The sequence below is a fragment of the Podarcis liolepis genome, assembly GCF_965112155.1.
Source record: "Podarcis liolepis genome assembly, chromosome: 1".
NCBI classification, from domain to species: domain Eukaryota; kingdom Metazoa; phylum Chordata; class Lepidosauria; order Squamata; family Lacertidae; genus Podarcis; species Podarcis liolepis.
Genome location: NC_139554.1, coordinates 132,242,541 through 132,260,743, shown reverse-complemented (window position 1 = coordinate 132,260,743; position 18,203 = coordinate 132,242,541). Strand labels below are relative to the sequence as shown.

Here is an 18,203-nt window from a genome sequence, read left to right as displayed (position 1 = left end):
TTGTCCCCTTCTCCTTGTGCCCTCCATCTTCCCCAACATCAGGGTCTTTTCCAGGGAGTTTTCTCTTCTCATGAGGTGGCCAAAGTATTGGAGCCTCAGCTTCAGGATCTGTCCTTCCAGTGAGCACTCAGGGCTGATTTCCTTAAGAATGGATTGGTTTGATCTTCTTGCAGTCCATGGGACTCTCAAGAGTCTCCTCCAGCACCATAATTCAAAAGCATCAATTCTTTCCCAGTAGTGATGTATGGAAGTGAGAGCTGGACCACAAAGAAGGCTGATCGCCGAAGAATTGATGCTTTGGAATTCTGGTGCTGGAGGAGACTCTGATGTTGGGAAAGATGGCGGACACAAGGAGAAGGGGACAACAGAGGGCGAGATGGTTGGACAGTGTTCTCGAAGCTACCAGCATAAGTTTGACCAAACTGCGGGAGGCAGTGGGAGACAGGAGTGCCTGGCATGCTCTGGTCCATGGGGTCACGAAGAGTCGGACATGACTAAATGACTAAACAACAAAAGCAACAGTTGGAAGGGACCACGAGGGTCATCTAGTCCAACCCCCTCCAGCGCAGGATTGTGGGGCTCGAACCCAGGACCCTGACATTAAGCTCATCATTTGTTAGTGATCCTTAGAACAACCCTGTGAGGTAGCCTCCTCCATCCTGGTGCCCTCCAGCTGTTTTGCATGGCAGCTCCCAGCCGTGTTGCCTGGGGGTGTTGGGAAACGTAGTTCAAAATATTTGAAGGACACCAGAGATGGTGGGCTGTTGCTGTTACAGCAGATTTAGGTAGGGAGAGGGAGAGAGATAATTGGTTCAGGCTGCCTAGAGAGTGACATTTTAGCTGGGGACTTCATAGCCAGTCTGGTGCAGTGGTTAAGAGCGGTAGATTCATAATCTGGGGAACCGGGTTCGCGTCTCCGCTCCTCCACATGCAGCTGCTGGGTGACCTTGGGCCAGTCACACTTCTCTGAAGTCTCTCAGCCCCACTCACCTCACAGAGTGTTTGTTGTGGGGGAGGAAGGGAAAGGAGAATGTTAGCCGCTTTGAGACTCCTTCGGGTAGTGATAAAGCGGGATATCAAATCCAAACTCTTCTTCTTCTTCTTCTTCTCTTGCCTTTTACCAGCTCTCCTGTGTTGCATCCACTTGCTCCATCGTATGCCATTGCACCCATTTCTGCCAAAAATTTCTGTCTTATTTTGCACGTTGGAGTCTACTTTGTTTAGGATTTTGCTGGTGATCTAGTGTTGATACAGCAAGCTTTGTGTGTTCACTGAAACAGGGTTCTTGGCAATGCAGAGAAGGAAAGCGAGTTTTTAGGGCAGGGGTCTGCAACCTTTAAGACAAAAAGAGCCCCTTGGACCCGTTTCCGAAGGGAAAAAAACTGGGAGCCGCAAAACTCGTCATTATAAAAATAATTTTTTTGTCACTTTTTTATTATTTCTTTGTTTGACCCCTCAGAATTACTCCTCCTCATAGAAATAAATGTTAAATTAACAAGTTACCTTTGTGTGTGTGTGTGTTCTTCACTCCCCTTCAAAACAGTGACCAGCGTACATGCCCCTTACAATGTAGCGGGCGGGCGCAAAGGTGACGGGACGGTGCGTGACTAACGCACACACCGCCCCCATGCGACGTCACAGCCAGTACAGCGCCCGCCACAGTGGGGAGTGTTGGGGCGCACAATGCGCCTCCTCCCCTCGCTAGTATCCGCCCCAGAGCCACGGCAAAGGTGTGAAAGAGCCACATGCGGCTCCGGAGCCACGGGTTGCCGACCCCTGCTTTAGGGTTAACTTCCATACATCTTTATTTAAAAGTCCTGTCTTCTGAGTAAAGATGCATAAAATTAGACTGCATGGAACATGATTAATTTTGTACTTGTGACAGACATCTTGATTGAGATGTCAAAGACCACAGGCTTTTCCCTCTATTTGAGAAGCAGCATGTAAGTTTACTGAATACTTTTAAAACATGGCATCTCACACTTGCAAGTAGATTTTTCTCTGGTTAGAGATGTGGCAGAGAGTTGGTGTGGTGGAATGGCTGTTCTCTACATCGGAATTGCAGAGATGTTTTGTGCATTTCATCTTGTTTACATAGCAACATTGAATCTTGTCAATTTTGTATGTATTTAGTCTTACTCCTTATCTATCGTAGGTTCTGGATGAGAAGAAACTCCAAGAAATTGACAGCTTATGGAAAGAATTTGAAACTCCTGAAAAAGCAAATAAAGTGTAAGTAACTTTCTCAAGTAACTTATTATTTCATTCCAGTATAGAGTACATCTTCATCTCTCTGCTCACATAGGAATCACTGTTTTTTGCCTAGCACCAGTCCTTGGGTTATTTTGTACGCACATCTTCCTCTTAGAGTTATAAATCTGCTAACCTTCATCCTCCACTGTTGACATGACAACTCTATAGATGCAGTTGGATGGCAGGAGCCTTGCTGTCGTGGAAAGGCTTGCAAAGTATTTTTCAACAGGGTTAAGATCACTCAGAAGTGCGGTTTAGCTATAACCATGAAACAGAATGTGTTGATAATCTTAGCTCTGCCCCTCAGGCATAATTCGACCCACCAGGCCTCCCCATTTGGCCTGCCAGGCCATTTTGGGCAAACCATGACCACCTGCCCTACAGCTGACATCATATATTAAATCAGTTGTGGGGAGCGTAAAATCACGTCTGGGGCACTAGCTGTCAGGGCTTCAAAGCACATCACAAGTGTTTCTGCAGGTATCTACAGTCAGCTTATTGTTGGTGCTCTTGAAGAGCAGACTACACAATTGAAGTTCTGGTGGTACCTGGGAATTCCCCCCTCCCTTGGGAACTCTGGTTCAGGCATGTCCAGACAAAAGTAGCTTGAGATCTACCATTCAATATCAAATCTGGCAGTGATCTACCACACTCTCCCATTGTCATTCTTCAACTTAAACATATTATATTTGACTGAGCTTATGATAAAAATAATAACAAATGATAGCCGCTTCCATAAAACCTGAAAAGTTAATCATAAATCAATAATTTTAAAAAAAATACATACCGTATTTTTCTCTCTATAACACGCACCTGACCATAACACGCACGTAGTTTTTAGAGGAGGAAAATCCGTAGGCATGCCACCCGTAGGCATTTCCTCCATAACACGCACAGACATTTCCCTTTACTTTCTAGGAGGAAAAAAGTGAGTGTTATGGTGCAAAAAATACGGTACTTTGTATACTTGCAATAACATAAGAAAATAACATTGAGGACAGGGTCTTACATAATCAGAACATGATGCATGGATTGTTGTTCACAAAAGCTCATGCCATAATAAATGTGTTACATCTTTAAAGTACCCCAGACTCTTGCTGTTTTTTCAAATGAGTCAGGGGCACATATCAACCACAGCAGTTTCTCCCATAGTTCGAAACAGAAATGGGGTACTCAATTGCAGAGTTGACAGCCTTCAAGCACCACCTTAAGAACTGGATGAAATCTGTAGAAGCCCTTTCCCCTGGATCCAACCCACCCTTTCCTTTCAAGTAAACCTAAACCTTTCTCTCTTTGAGGAGCCAGCGCGCAGGGCTACACCCACACCCACACACCCCTACACACACCTCCCCGCATGGGTGGGATGGCAGCCAGGAAGAGTCCCCCACTCCCTCGCCACTTGCTTCTCCTTCTTCAGAGAGAGTGGGAGAAGCCCTGTGCGCTGGCTCCTCGAGAGTAAGGGCTGTTGGGGGGGGGGGGGAGAGATTGATAAGAGACAATCACATGATCTACAAGTCGATCCCAATCGACCTGTTGGACAGTGCTGCTGTAGTGCGTCTGAAGGGGCCAGAGTATGAAATAATTTTGGATAATAAATTTGATCTTGTTGGAGTCAGAAGCAATGAGGCAAGGTTAGATAAAGGTAAAGGGACCCCTGACAGTTACGTCCAGTCGTGGCCAACTCTGGGGTTGCAGCGCTCATCTCGCTTTATTGGCCGAGGGAGCTGGCGTACAACTTCCAGGTCATGTGGCCAGCATGACTAAGCCGCTTCTGGCGAACCAGAGCAGTGCACAGAAACACTGCTTGCCTTCCCGCCAGAGCAGTACCTATTTATCTACTTGCACTTTGACGTGCTTTCAAACTGCTAGGTTAGCAGGAACAGGGACCGAGCAACGGGAGCTCACCCCGTCGCGAGGATTCGAAAGGTTAGGTATAGTATACTTAATAACTATGTTTTTTGTCATTCTAGAATAGTTATCTAGCAAGCCTTAAATATCTATGGTTTAGTAGCAGTAAGCTATTTGTCAGTCAGACTTAATAGCTTCTGTTTTTCTCTTTGGGTAAAACGCGGGTGGTGCTGTGGGTAAAACCACAGTGCCTAGGACTTGCCGATCGTATGGTCGGCGGTTCGAATCCCCGCGGTGGGGTGAGCTCCCGTCTTTCGGTCCCAGCTCCTGCCAACCTAGCAGTTCGAAAGCACCCTTAAAGTGCAAGTAGATAAATAGGTACCACTTTATAGCGGGAAGGTAAACTGCGTTCCGTGTGCTGCGCTGGTGCCGGTTCGCCGGAGCAGCCTCATCACGCTGGCCACGTGACCTGGAAGTGTCTGCGGATGGCACCAGCTCCCGGCCTCTAGAGTGAGATGAGCGCACAACCTTAGAGTCTGTCAAGACTGGCCCGTACGGCCAGGGGTACCTTTCTTCTCTTTGGTAGGTTAACCTGATGGGTCACTGCAGGCTTTTCATTTTTCAGGTTTCTTATGTTTTAGAAGTTGGTAGCAGATACTCTGTTCCCCATGATGTTTATAAAAACTGTTTGGTGTATTTTATTTAGAGTGAAACTGAAACACTTTGAGAAGTTTCAAGACACCACAGAAGCTCTTGCAGGTAACCGAGAGTTATAATATATCCCTGTAATGGCTATGAGTTACTTGTGCGTAAACTGGTGCCTCTCTAGGCTAATTTGCCTTGTTAAACCTTTCTGACTGCACAGCCCTTGCTCATCGCGGCTGCCTCAGTCGCTGGCAGAATCCGTCAGTGGGCGTTTCTTGAACCTCTTCCAACATAAAAGTTGTTTGACACCCAGTCTCCTCCTCCTCTCACTGCGCGGGAGTCTTCTGCGCAGGGAGGGCGTGGGCAGCGGAGGACCTGGGCTCTCCTCACTGATGTCCAGTGAAGAATCCTGGAGCCCTCTCTCCGATTCCCCCATCTGCCCCCCTTTCTCCCTGGTGTTGCGCTGAATTGCTTCCCCCTCTACTGAGCTGTTACTCCCCCTGCTGCTGGGTCCTTCGCCAGCATCATCTGTGAGCCTCCCCTTCGCCTCTCGCTCTGATGTCAGTTCCCTGACAATCCCTTCCTTTCTTTGGATGCTGGCTGATCTGTTCCTGGCAAGCCTGAAATCATTAGCTGTGAGAGTAGGTGACTTTTTTCTAGGGTGTTTTAAAACTTAATATTACTTATTAAGTCCACAAGAAAACCCACCCCCCTGCCTGCTAATGCAAGTTATTTGTGGCACATCAGCAGTTGGTGGTAGGAAGGGACTAATTTTCATGTGGCTTACGAAAATGTCATTCCCTTCCCTTCTCCAGATGAATACGTCTTTATAAACCAGGGCAAATTAATGTAATCAATATGGTGTGCCTCTGTGCTAGCCACCCAGACAATGCCTAAACGAATGATGAGCAAATTTGCCTGCATCTGAATGTATTAGCTCAGTGACCTCAGTGGGATTTTATAGCAGATTGTAGCCTTAGAATTGGAGGGAGTAAAAACTAGCTTCCTTCTGTCACTGATGCTTCATTCGTAGAACTGAATCCCCAATTTTTGGTCACTGCCACAGAGACAACAGATAAAGTTCGGTGGGTATTAGTACACATTTTGTTCCATTATGAACTTTGCCAGGCTGGGAATGTTAGACAGTCTGCAGGTTTTTTTTTTACAATGATGTGCTTTCTCCTTTAAGCATCCACTGCCCTGGTGGAAGGCAAGATTAACAAGAACTTAAAGAAAATCTTAAAGAAGATAGTTGCCAAAGATGCACACGAACAGTTGGCTGTAGCAGATGCCAAACTGGGAGGTGTAATAAAGGTAAGTTCTGGTTTTTATGTGCCCTGGTGATGTGGTGTTCAGATGAGGTGGTGTTCTCAAGGCCTGTGCTAGTCTTCTTTGTAGCTCCAGAACAGTGAGTTACTGCTGCATATCTTCCCTGTCCAATGCTCTGACACGACCTTTTCACTGCATCCAGAAATGATGTGTGCTAAATGCAAATTAATCAGTGATGGCTGTCGATGTTTATTTTGTTGGTACTGATATTCTGGGACCATGCTTTTTGCTGACTTCATGATTATTATGATTTATACACTGATGACAGGGTACTTAGGTTTACTAAGGGCTGCATACAGACAATTACAAATCCGTTTGAATATTTAATGCATCAACCATAAATCCACAGAGATGCCGTGGACCTCCTGAATGAAGCTCACCAGTTTGGGAACCCCTATTGTAGTAGGCATGATACAGAAGGAAAAGATGTGGGGAGGGAAGAGGAAAACAAGTGAATTCAAGTACAGTCGTGCCTTGGAAGTTGAACGGAATCCTTTCTGGAAGTCCATCCAACTTCCAAAACGTTTGGAAATCAAGGCATGGCTTCTGATTGGCTTCAGGAAGCTCCTGCACCCAATCGGAAGCCCCGTCAAACGTTTGGCTTCCAAAAATAGTTCACAAACCAGAACAGTCACTTCTGGGGTTGTGGCATTCAGGAGCCAAAACATTCAAGAACTAAGCTGTTCGAAAACCAAGGTACGATTGTACTAGTTCTAAATAAGCTTTGTTGATAATGCACTGGACTAAAGTAAAAGATTGTTAGGGCCACATTTTTCTGGATTTTTTTGCTACCTCCTGTGTCTTGTGCTATCTTCTTGACTTATGAAGAAGTATGGAGATTAAAAAAAAGGTTAACAGGGAAATGTTTGAATTAATGTCAACATGAAAGCTAGTGCCTTCGTTTTTATCTGAAAGGCTAAGTTGGTACAACAGTTGGTTGCCAATTTGCTTAAATAAGAATTATCAATGGTTATTTCACTTCTAGAACTGCAAGATAGCCCTGCCTGTGGGTTAGCGTTGGGTTACCTTACCCTTCTTAGGTTCTGTTGCTGTTCAACAGTAAACAAATTTGTTGTTGCAATAATATCAAAATGAGGGTCACCTTTTTTCTCTCCTGCAGGAGAAACTGAACTTAAGTTGCCTGCACAGCCCCATGGTTACTGAACTGATGAGAGGCATCCGTTCTCAAATGGAAGGGCTGATCACTGGCCTTCCATCGCGGGAGATGGCAGCCATGTGTTTAGGCCTGGCACACAGGTAATCAAGACGTCTTGCCAGCACCGACTTGTTCGTTTCTGTGCTCTGTATAAATATCCCCCTGAGGATACCGTTTTCTGCAAAGTGGAATGGCAAGCTTTGGCCCCAGCATCTACTTACAGCACATGGCACCGTATTTTTCGCTCTATAGGACGCACCGGACCACAAGACGCACCTAGTTTTTAGAGGAATCAAGAAAAAAATATATTATCTCCTCCTCCCCCCCCCCCCAGCCCCAAAGAGCAAAGAAGCCAAGACAGCGAGCGGGATCCATCCCACTGGCTGTCTTGGCTTCTGCCATAGACGCACAACCTCTCCAGCCGGGAGCTAAACCTCTCCAGAACAGCTAAAGAAGTGTGGCTAAAGAAGCCAAGGCAGCGAGTGCGGTTCATCCCGCTCTCCGCCTTGGCTTCCTCTTTAGCCTTGGGCAACCTCCCCTGGCTGGAGATGCTGTGTGCGGCTATGGCAATTCCCCCACCTCCCACAAAAGCCCACAGGAACCGCACACCCTTTAAGGAGCATGCGGCTCCTGCGGGCTTTTCTACGAGGAGAGAGAAGGGACTGGCCACGTCAGACCCTTCTCCCTCCTGGGGAAAAGCCCGCAAGAGCCGTGCGGAGCTTGTTTTGCGGCTCTTGGGGGCTTTCCCTGCGTGCCTCCCCCCTGCATTCACTCCATAGGACGCACAGACTTTCCCCCTTAGTTTTTAAGAGGGAAGAAGTGCGTCCTATGGAGTGAAAAATACGGTAACTTGTACAAGTTAGTCCTGCTCTCAGTTCTGCTGGGTTTCTTCCAACTCGCTGAAACGCTTGTGCCTGTAGGGAGTAATACGAACCGCTTTTCACAGCTCTCTGCCTTAGACTTCTTGCCTGTAAAAACACAAGTCAGTAAATGAAAAAGGAAAAGGATTACTGTATTTTTTGCACCATAACACTCACTTTTTTCCTCCTAGAAAGTAAGGGGAAATGTCTGTGCGTGTTATGGAGCGAATGCCTGCGGGTGGTGGAGGGGATCTGCTGCAGTCGTGAGCAGAGGATCCATGGTTCCCCTTCCTTCCCTCCTCCATGGCTTGCTTTGACACAGCAAAGCGGGAGAAGAGCCGCTGAGTGGGGAGGAGAGGGGGACAGAGAGCCTGCTTGCTTAAAAGGAGCAAAGCGGGAGAGGAGAGGAGCCTTCTCCTCTTATACCCCTCTTCTGCATTATTAACAGCATCCTTCTCCACCCACCCCACGTGTGTTCCTTGTCCCTTGAGTGCTTTTCCTTCCCTCCCCACTTAAAACATGGTTACAGAGCACAGATCCACATGGATCCTCAGGATTTTTTCATTGGGCTACCCCAAACTCACCGTCAGATCACATGTCCATGGCCACAGCATGAACCACAAAAATCATACATCCACTGTTTCGTTTAGAATATTTTTTTTCTTGTTTTCCTCCTCTAAAAACTATGTGCGTGTTATGGTCGGGTGCGTGTTATAGAGCGAAAAATACGGTACTCGCTGCACCATCAGCAAAGGTGAACACGCCATTGCAGTCAATAGCAATGCCTTTATAATTATTATTTGGGCGGGGGGAGAATCTGTGTGTCCTGTGCATTATTTACATAATGTTTCTATCCATGTCTGTTTTCAGCCTCTCCCGATACAAGCTGAAGTTCAGCCCAGACAAAGTTGATACCATGATTGTCCAAGCTATTTGTGAGTACGGTTGGAAGTTAAATACCTTGATATGCCTGCCACCAGCTTTTGAATTCTTAATACAGTCGTACCTTGGAAGTCAAACAGCTTAGTTCTCGAACATTTCGCCTCCCGAATGCCGCAAACCCGGAAGTGAGTGTTCCAGTTTGTGAACTATATTTGGAAGACGAATGTCCAGCAGGGCTTCCAATTGGCTGCAGGAGCTTCCTGCAGCCAATCAGAAGCCACGCTTTGGTTTCTGAACGTTTTGGAAATCGAATACCTCCAGAACTAATTCCGTTCAACTACCAAGATACGACTGTACCAGTAGCCACAAACATTCTGCTACCTAGTTTGCCACTGTAGAGTGTATTTTTGTTTTGTTCTATCAACCCTTCTGAAGGATCAGGAGCCAAGCCTATCTTAGAACTGGGGACAAGAACAAGTCAGGATGGCTCTCCGTTACTCCCGTTTTCCTCCATAACTCAGGGTGATGTCAGAGTCAAGAGGGGGGAGGGGCAGGGCCAGTGATTAGCATAAATTTTGGCTAGTTAGGTGGGCTAGCAAAACATTTAAAAAAGCAAATTCAGTTTTCCTCACCGGGTTTTTAGAGAGGCCTATGTGATCCCACCCACCCCCATGCTGTGTCAGATGATTGTTGGCAATCTGACCAAATCAGTCTTTTAAAATAACAGCAGTAAGTGAGAGGCAAACCTCCTTCAATAGCCAGAGAAGGATTCTGCTTCTAGGTATTGTAACCATCACGTTACCTGGTTCTCTAGTAGGATTTTTGAATATGGATCAGCAAGAGCCTAGTCTTGGACTTTTCTTTCCGAGTATGAGATGACTATGTGAGTTAGAAACAGCTTCTCATGGTCAGTTGAAGGTAGCTAGGGAATGGGGCTGAGGTCTGCATTTGTTTATTTGGTATCCCGTATAATTCAATGATAAGTATTTCATCAAGCCGCAGTTTCTGTGGCTGCCAGTAGGTGGTGGTGGTGGTGGTTGGGGAAACGTGAAGGGGAAGGTCCTTGTGGTTTCTTCAAGGTCTAAGGCAGGTATGGCCAAATTCGGCCCCCCAGATGTTTTGGGACTACAACTCCCATCATCCCTAGCTAACAGGACCAGTAGTCAGGGATTATAGGAATTATAGTTCCAAAACATCTGGAGGGCCAAGTTTGGCCATGCCTGGTCAAAGGGGACAGGGTGTTTTTGGCGAAGGGTGAGCTGGATGGGATAAGTGAGCAAAGTAAGTAGGTGTGGCAGCCCCAGATAATGATGATATTATTATTATTATTATTATTATTTTATTATTATTATTATAATTTATTAATTTATTATTAATTTATTATGCACCACTGACAAATGGGTATGGGTGGGTTTTTTTCCCCTTCTGTGGGAAATAGGAAACAGATAAATGGGTATTTTCTAACAGCGATGGTAACTTTTTGCACCTTTTCTCCTGTTAGTATTTGAAGTGACTTGTGTAATTGGCTACTACACCTTTGTTGATTTTAATGGGTGCAAGTGTTGCAAGATTTCTGGATTTCCTCTTGTTCACGAGTCTCTTTCAACTACAATTAAACTTAACTATGGTTTAAAAGGTGAATGTGCAATCTGCTATTGCATGGAGGTAAAATTGCAAACACTTTGGCCCCTGCCCCTTTTGCCCCTGTTCTGCTAGGAAATAAGCCGTGGTTCCTACTTAGCATTATATCTGAATTCGGAGTCATGCTTTGTTCCTCAGCAAACAAGTCATAAGTGATAAACTGGGAACAAACTTTGGTTACAGCTTGGGGTTTGAAAAGAAGCAAGCCATGAGCTCAGGTTGGCGCATAACTAAGCCAAACCATAGCTTACTTCCCAGCAGAAGAGAGTGTGGATTGAGTCCTGAGCATTTTTAAACTATGGTTTAAGGTGATATACCTGAAGGAGCATCTCCACCCCCATCATTCTGCCAGGACGCTGAGGTCCAGCGCCGAGGGCCTTCTGGCGGTTCCCTCACTGCGAGAAGTGAGGTTACAGGGAACCAGGCAGAGGGCCTTCTCGGTAGTGGCGCCCGCCCTGTGGAACACTCTCCCACCAGATGTCAAAGAGAACAATAACCACCAGACTTTTATAAGACATCTGAAGGCAGCCCTGTTTAGAGAAGCTTTTAATGTTTGACAGACTACTGTATTTTAATATTTTGTTGGAAGCTACCCAGAGTGGCTGGGGAAGCCCAGCAGGATGGGCGGGGTATAAATAAATTATTATTATTATTATTATTATTATTAATATTTGGAAAGCAAGCCAGTACATTTCTTCCCTGAAATCCTAGGATAGCTCAGGGTCTAGTTTCTAAAGTGAAACTAAGCTCAAGTATCTCTTGCGTTTCTCTACCGCAGCTCTCCTTGATGACTTGGACAAAGAACTGAACAACTATATAATGCGCTGTCGAGAATGGTACGGGTGGCACTTCCCTGAACTGGGCAAAATCATCACAGATAATCTGACCTACTGTAAATGTGTGCGGAAAATTGGTGAGTAGCGCTGGGCTCCTTAGATAAAAGGTGACATCCAACATCACACCAGTAGACGCAGTAGGACTTGCCTTCCTCTCCTGCAGCCCCCACACATCTCCCCAGCCCTCCAGAGCAGATTTTGGGGGGTGAGCAGGGGGCTGCAGGAGGGAGGAGATAAAATAAGAGGTGTGTTGTTCAAGCAGGAACACCATAGTTGGATATCGGCCACATTGTGGTGTATTCACTGCCCTCGAAATTGTACATTACATCCTTTTTATGCTGGAGATCCACAATGCACAACATCTATTGCTGCAATGCGTTATACGTTGGGCTGCCTCTGAAGATGGTTGAAAACTTTGGCTAGTGTAGAATTTAGCGGCCAGGTTGCTCCCCGGAGCAAGACGGTTTGAGCGTATTACCCCGATCCTGGTCCGACTGCACTGGCTACCAATTAAGTTTCCGGGCCCAAATGAAAGTGCTGGTTTTGACCTATAAAGCCTTAAATGGCTCAGGGCCACAATACCTCAAGGACCGTCTCTTTCCATATGAACCTACCCAGACCCTGAGATCATCGTCTGAGGCCCTTCTTCGTTTGCCGCCTCCTCAAGAGGTTCGGAAGGTGGCAACACGAGAACGGGGCCTTCTCTGCAGTGGCTCCCCGTCTGCGGAATGCTCTCCCCAGCGAAGTTCGCCTGGTGCCTTCATTATACACCTTTAGGCACCTGGCAAAAACATTCCTTTTTAACCAAGCCTTTGCTTGATCTGATTTATATATTATGCCCTTTTAAAATGTGGGTCTTTTCGGGGGGTGTTATGGGGCTGTCGTTTTTATTTTGATTATATATTTTATGGTTTTATACTTTTGTTCTGTGAATCACCCTGAGACTTCCTGGTATAGGGCAGTACAGTGGTACCTCGGGTTACATACGCTTCAGGTTACATACGCTTCAGGTTACAAACTCCGCTAACCCAGAAACATTACCTCGGGTTAAGAACTTAGCTTCAGGATGAGAACAAAAATTGTGCAGCGGCAGCAGGAGGCCCCATTAGCTAAAGTGGTGCTTCAGGTTAAGAACAGTTTCAGGTTAAGAACAGACCTCCGAAACAAATTAAGTACGTAACCCGAGGTACCACTGTATATTATTATTAATAATAATAATAATAATAATAATAGCAATAGTAATAGCTATATTGGGACGCGAGTGGTGCTGTGGGTTAAACCACAGAGCCTAGGGTTGGCGGTTCAAATCCCCGCGACGGGGTGAGCTCCCGTTGCTCAGTCCCTGCTCCTGCCCACCTAGCAGTTCGAAAGCACGTCAAAGTGCAAGTAGATAAATAGGTACCGCTCTGGCAGGAAGGTAAACGACGTTTCCGTGCGCTGCTCTGGTTCGCCAGAAGCGGCTTGGTCATGCTGGCCACACGACCCGGAAGCTGTACGCCGGCTCCCTCGGCCAGTAAAGCGAGATGAGCGCCGCAACCCCAGAGTCGGTCACGACTGGACCTAATGGTCAGGGGTCCCTTTACTTTTAATAGCTATATTTATAAGTCCTGCTATTGCCTACATTCTATAGAATTCTTCAGTAACTGAGCTATGAAAAATACCAAAGAGCAGTGAAGAGAGAACTAAGCAAATCTATGGCTTACCATGACTAAGAAATCTTGCTGTTGCACAGAGGAAAAATGGTGTCCACTTTGCTGCTTCCTGGCTCCTGCTGCTGCCGCCGCCGCTAGATTAACAGAAACTTAATTTTAAGCTTTAATTTTAATCTTTTGTTGGAAGCCGCCCAGAGTGGCTGGGGAAACCCAGCCAGATGGGCGGGGTATAAATAATAAGTTGTTGTTGTTAAACTACGCCATGGTTTGGCTTAGCATTGTGTCCAAACCAAAGTTCTTATGCTTTGATTACCACCCATGGTTTGTTTGGATTGAGGCAAACTACAACCCTGGGTTTCGGCACAACACTAAGACAAACCATGAATTTGTTCTTGGTGGCAGGAGAGGAGCGAAGCGGTTGTGATTTTCTCCCAACACAATTATTGAAGGTGAGGCTTGGCTTGGCTTGGTTTAGCATCGCAAGCTAACCAAGCCATAGTACAGTTTCCTTTCTTTTGCGTTGGAGTTGTAAACCAAAAGAAATGATCAGCAAGAGCCGATGGTTAATAACTCGCTCTCACCGGCCCACTCACAAATTCTACATAAATGGGAACTAACACCATAGAGATTACCATTTCAAATTAAGTATAATGTGGAAAGACACAGCTGCCTGTCTGTGGTGGAGAAGTGTTCTTCAAAGTCACAGCTGATTAAGACTTTCGAGAGCCCATCTGCTTCCATGTTTGATTTTCTGCAACCCTGTGACACCATGGTTAGAGAAGTTCTTGGCAAGTTGAGATAAGACAGGCACCCGGTTATCTGTGCTTTCCAGAACCTGTTGAAGACAGTTTTGTTTCGACAAGCTTTTGCAGCTAAGTAGCAAGGGCTCTGCCTTAGCTATTTGTCTTGTCACGTTTTTAAATCGTATCTTCAGGGTTTTGTTTTTAAATTTTTAAGAACTACTGTATTTTTTGCTCTATAAGACTCACTTTTCCCCTCCTAAAAAGTAAGGGGAAATGTGTGTGCTTCATATGGAGCGAATGCAGGCTGCACAGCTATCCCAGAAGCCAGAACAGCAAGAGGGATTGCTGCTTTCACTGCACAGCGATCCCTCTTGTTGTTCTGGCTTCTGAGATTCAGAGTATTTTTTTTTCTTGTTTTCCTCCTCCAAAAACTAGGTGTGTCTTATGGTGCGAAAAATACGGTATTTCCCTTACGTTGTAAGTCATCTCGGCACATATGTATAAGGCTGTTCATAAGCGAATAGATGTTAAATGTTTTAAAACTTGGCTTCTGTCACTGCTTGCCATTCATTCCAACTCCTTTACAGTGGTACCTCTGGTTGCGAACGGGATCCGTTCTGGAGGCCCGTTCGCAACATGAAAAGAACGCAACCCGCGTCTGCACACGTGCGGGTTGCGACTCGCCGCTTATGCGCATGTGTGTGAGGTCATTTTGCACGTTTGCACATGCGCGAGCGGTGAAACCTGGAAGTAACCCTTTCCAGTACTTCTGGATCGCCGCAGGACGTATCCTGAAAGAACGTAACATGAAGCGGACATAACATGAGGTATTTTGCTTCCCAGGAGACAGAAAAAACTTTGCCTGTTCTGACCTGTCTGAGGCCCTGCCTGAGGAGGTTGAGGAGGAGGTGAAAGCAGCTGCCGAAATCTCCATGGGGACTGAGGTGTCAGAGGAAGACATCAGCAACATACAACATCTCTGTGACCAGGTGATGACGATGGCGGTGTGGTTTTGTCGAAAGTTTGTTTCATTGGCGTATTTGCATTATGGATTTACTCCTCTGAAATTCACTTGGGGAGGATGGATGGATGGATATGGAATTTGTAGTTCATAGCTGGTCCAAAACGAAAACAGCGATTTAAGTCAAAGCCCATACCTCCAGCGTTGCTCACAATCGATGTGCAGCCTGTGTAAAAGGCCTTAGTGCTGCTTCCTTCAGTTGAGCCTAATTCTGTTTTAAATCTAAAGTGATCCAGCCTAACTGGCAGTAAATCCTCAAGAAGCCATTTTGGAAAGCCTTTCAGGCCAACGTTCTTGATGGCAGTGATGATTTCTTTGATGATGCTTTCCCTGATGTTAAACCATGAGGGTCGCACAGTCACTACCTCTTCTGATGCCATCTCGAATAGCTAAATTAAAGACATTAAAGTTGGCATAATGTGAACAGTTCTTCTGAGATTTGCAGCAGAAGCATTGCCTTGACCAGGCTTGTTTCATATTTCAGGTAATCGAGATATCGGACTATCGAGCACAGCTGTATGATTATCTGAAAAACAGAATGATGGCCATTGCGCCTAACCTCACGGTCATGGTGGGAGAGTTGGTGGGAGCGAGACTCATCGCTCACGCAGGTAAGCTTGACGCAATGGGGGGGAAAGACGTGTTGTGCTTAACTGTACTGCACTTCGCAGCATCCGAAGGACACAAGTCCATTGACCCAAGACCGGCTTTGTGAAGACTTTTGGTGTCTGCAAAATAGAAGCCCAGAAGTCGTCAGTGATGATTTTGTCCTGAAGTTTGCTTGATTTCATCTTGAAACATGAAGGCAACTCTAGTCACTACCTCTTCTGAGACGTCTTCTGGGCTCTGCTGTAGTTCCTTCTCCTTGGCTGCCTCCCCCAAATAAAACCCAACAAATGCTTCGTTTATTGGTATCATTTTTCAAGGGCTGGGTTGAATTATGTTACTGCCGATTGCCAAATTACCGTATTTTTTGCTCTATAAGACTCACTTTTTCCCTCCCAAAAAGTAACGGGAAATGTGTGTGCATCTTATGGGGCGAATGCAGGCTGCGCAGCTATCCCAGAAGCCAGAATAGCAAGAGGGATTGCTGCTTTCGCTGCGCAGCGATCCCTCTTGCAGTTCTGGCTTCTGAGATTCAGAATTTATTTATTTTCTTGTTTTCCTCCTCCAAAAACTAGGTGCGTCTTGTGGTCTGGTGCATCTTATAGAGCAAAAAATACGGTATGTATAAGTGGTACCTCAGGTTAAGAACGGACCTCCAGGACGAATTAAGTTCTTAACCCGAGGTACCACTGTAGTTGTTCTCTTTGACACCCGGTGGGAGGGTGTTTCACCACCGAGAAGGCCCTCTGCCTGGTTCCCTGTAAACCTACCTCACAGTGAGGGAACCGCCAGAAGGCCCTCGGAACTGGACCTCAGTGTCGGGCTGAACGATGGGCGTGGAGACCCTCCTTCAGGTATATAAAGCTTGAAACTTGGTTCTTTTGAAGGCTGCTAATTCTTGCAAACTCCTGTTGCATCTTTTCTTAATGCAGGCTCTCTCTTGAACCTGGCTAAGCACCCGGCGTCGACTGTTCAGATCCTGGGAGCCGAAAAGGCGCTCTTCAGAGCACTGAAGACTAAACGCGACACACCCAAGTTTGGTCTGATCTATCACGCTTCTCTGGTGGGGCAAACGACAGCCAAGAACAAAGGAAAGGTAAGATGCTCTAAAACACACGTTGCTTTCTGATTCCTTGAACCTGCATCTACAGGTAACTAAGGAACCAAGACTTTTGACATTTGACTTTGTCTCTAGTAAGGCTTCATTGTTAGTCTAAATTTGGTATTTTCCAGAGTTCTGGGGTGACACCCCTCTCCAAACCCTCTCTGCCTTGTGGCTTTTTTATATTTGTTGTTGTTTAGTCATGTCCGACTCTTCGTGACCCCATGGACCAGAGCACGTCATGCACTCCTGTCTTCCACTGCCTCCCTCAGTTTGGTCAAACTCATGCTGGTAGCTTCGAGAACACTGTCCAACCACCTCGTCCTCTGTAGTCCCCTTCTCCTTGTGCCCTCCATGTCGTCCTCTGCTGTCTCCTTCTTCTTGTGCCCTCCATCTTTCCCGACATCAGGGTCTTTTCCAGGGAGTCTTCTCTTCTCATGAGGTGGCCAAAGTATTGGAGCCTCAGCTTCAGGATCTGTCCTTCCAGTGAGCACTCAGGGCTGATTTCCTTAAGAATGGATAGGTTTGATCTTCTTGCAGTCCATGGGACTCTCAAGAGTCTCCTCCAGCACCATAATTCAAAAGCATCAATTCTTCGGCGATCAGCCTTCTTTATGGTCCAGCTCTCACTTCCATACATCACTACTGGGAAAACCATAACTTGTAACTATACAGACTTTTTTTGGCAAGGTGATGTCTCTCTTCTTTATATTATTGGAAGCAAAAGAAGAGAGGGAACCTGAAAATGGCGCTGAAATATTATAAATACTAACAGTGAACACCCTAGTTGTTTCAGTTTCATGAGAGCCTTCTCATTGCTTTAAAAAAATCTGCAAAAAATTAGGGCTCGTCTTATACACAGATGGTACACAGGGTTCTGGCTCGGATCGCGGGTTGCGGTTTGCCGACTCAGACCCAAAAAGAAGCTTAACAACTTTTAGGACAATCACCCCCCGAAAAACTCAAGAACTTTCAGCTGCCCGATCGTCCCTGGACATGGCGAGCGAGGGGAGCCCGGCTGGCTCTGGCTGAGCTCACCCAGCAACCCTGCGAGTCAAAGACGGCACTCACTCAGTAGCTATCACTGTTTGTTTGGTGGCTGCAGTACCAGAAAGAGGTGCTCAGCTCCACTATTCAAGCAGCAGGAGGAGGAAGAATAGCTTGCATAAAAACCCCCTACCAGTGCTGCTGCTGCTGCCGCTGCTGCTCTTGTCAACCAGCCACCGTGGTTTTGGGAACCCTAATTTATAATGATGATGATGATGATTTATTATTTTATACCCCAGCCAGAACCAAGCTCAGAGCGGCTAAGACCAATAAAATTAGAATAAAATCTAAAAGGAAAAAAACACGGTTAATTAAAATACGGGTTAAAATACCAGTTAAAATGCAGCCTCTTTTTAGTAGTACCCATATATCGAAACCATAAGGGGACGGAAACATAAGGGTCAGACGGAGTCCAAACCAAAAGCCAGGCGGAACAGCTCCGTCTTGCAAGCCCTGCGGTAAGATGTCAAATCCCGCAAGGCCCTGGTCTCTTGTGGCAGAGCGTTCCATCGAGTCGGGGCCAGTACTGAAAAGGCCCTGGCCCTAGTTGAGACCAATCTAACCATCTTGTTATTTGTGGAT

General features: G+C 46.2%; 1 protein-coding gene across 1 annotated transcript in view; it reads left to right on the top strand.

Moving 5' to 3' along the window:
• The window catches only part of NOP58 (NOP58 ribonucleoprotein), a 33,176-nt gene that overhangs the window by 616 nt on the left and 14,357 nt on the right, over positions 1–18,203 (top strand). The window contains exons 2-10 of the mRNA XM_083473402.1: positions 2,156–2,232; positions 4,808–4,860; positions 5,936–6,060; positions 7,196–7,332; positions 8,962–9,026; positions 11,393–11,527; positions 14,689–14,834; positions 15,351–15,477; positions 16,405–16,568. Of these exons, the coding sequence (XP_083329528.1) occupies positions 2,156–2,232; positions 4,808–4,860; positions 5,936–6,060; positions 7,196–7,332; positions 8,962–9,026; positions 11,393–11,527; positions 14,689–14,834; positions 15,351–15,477; positions 16,405–16,568 (1,029 nt within the window). The remainder of the gene's footprint in view (positions 1–2,155; positions 2,233–4,807; positions 4,861–5,935; positions 6,061–7,195; positions 7,333–8,961; positions 9,027–11,392; positions 11,528–14,688; positions 14,835–15,350; positions 15,478–16,404; positions 16,569–18,203) is intronic.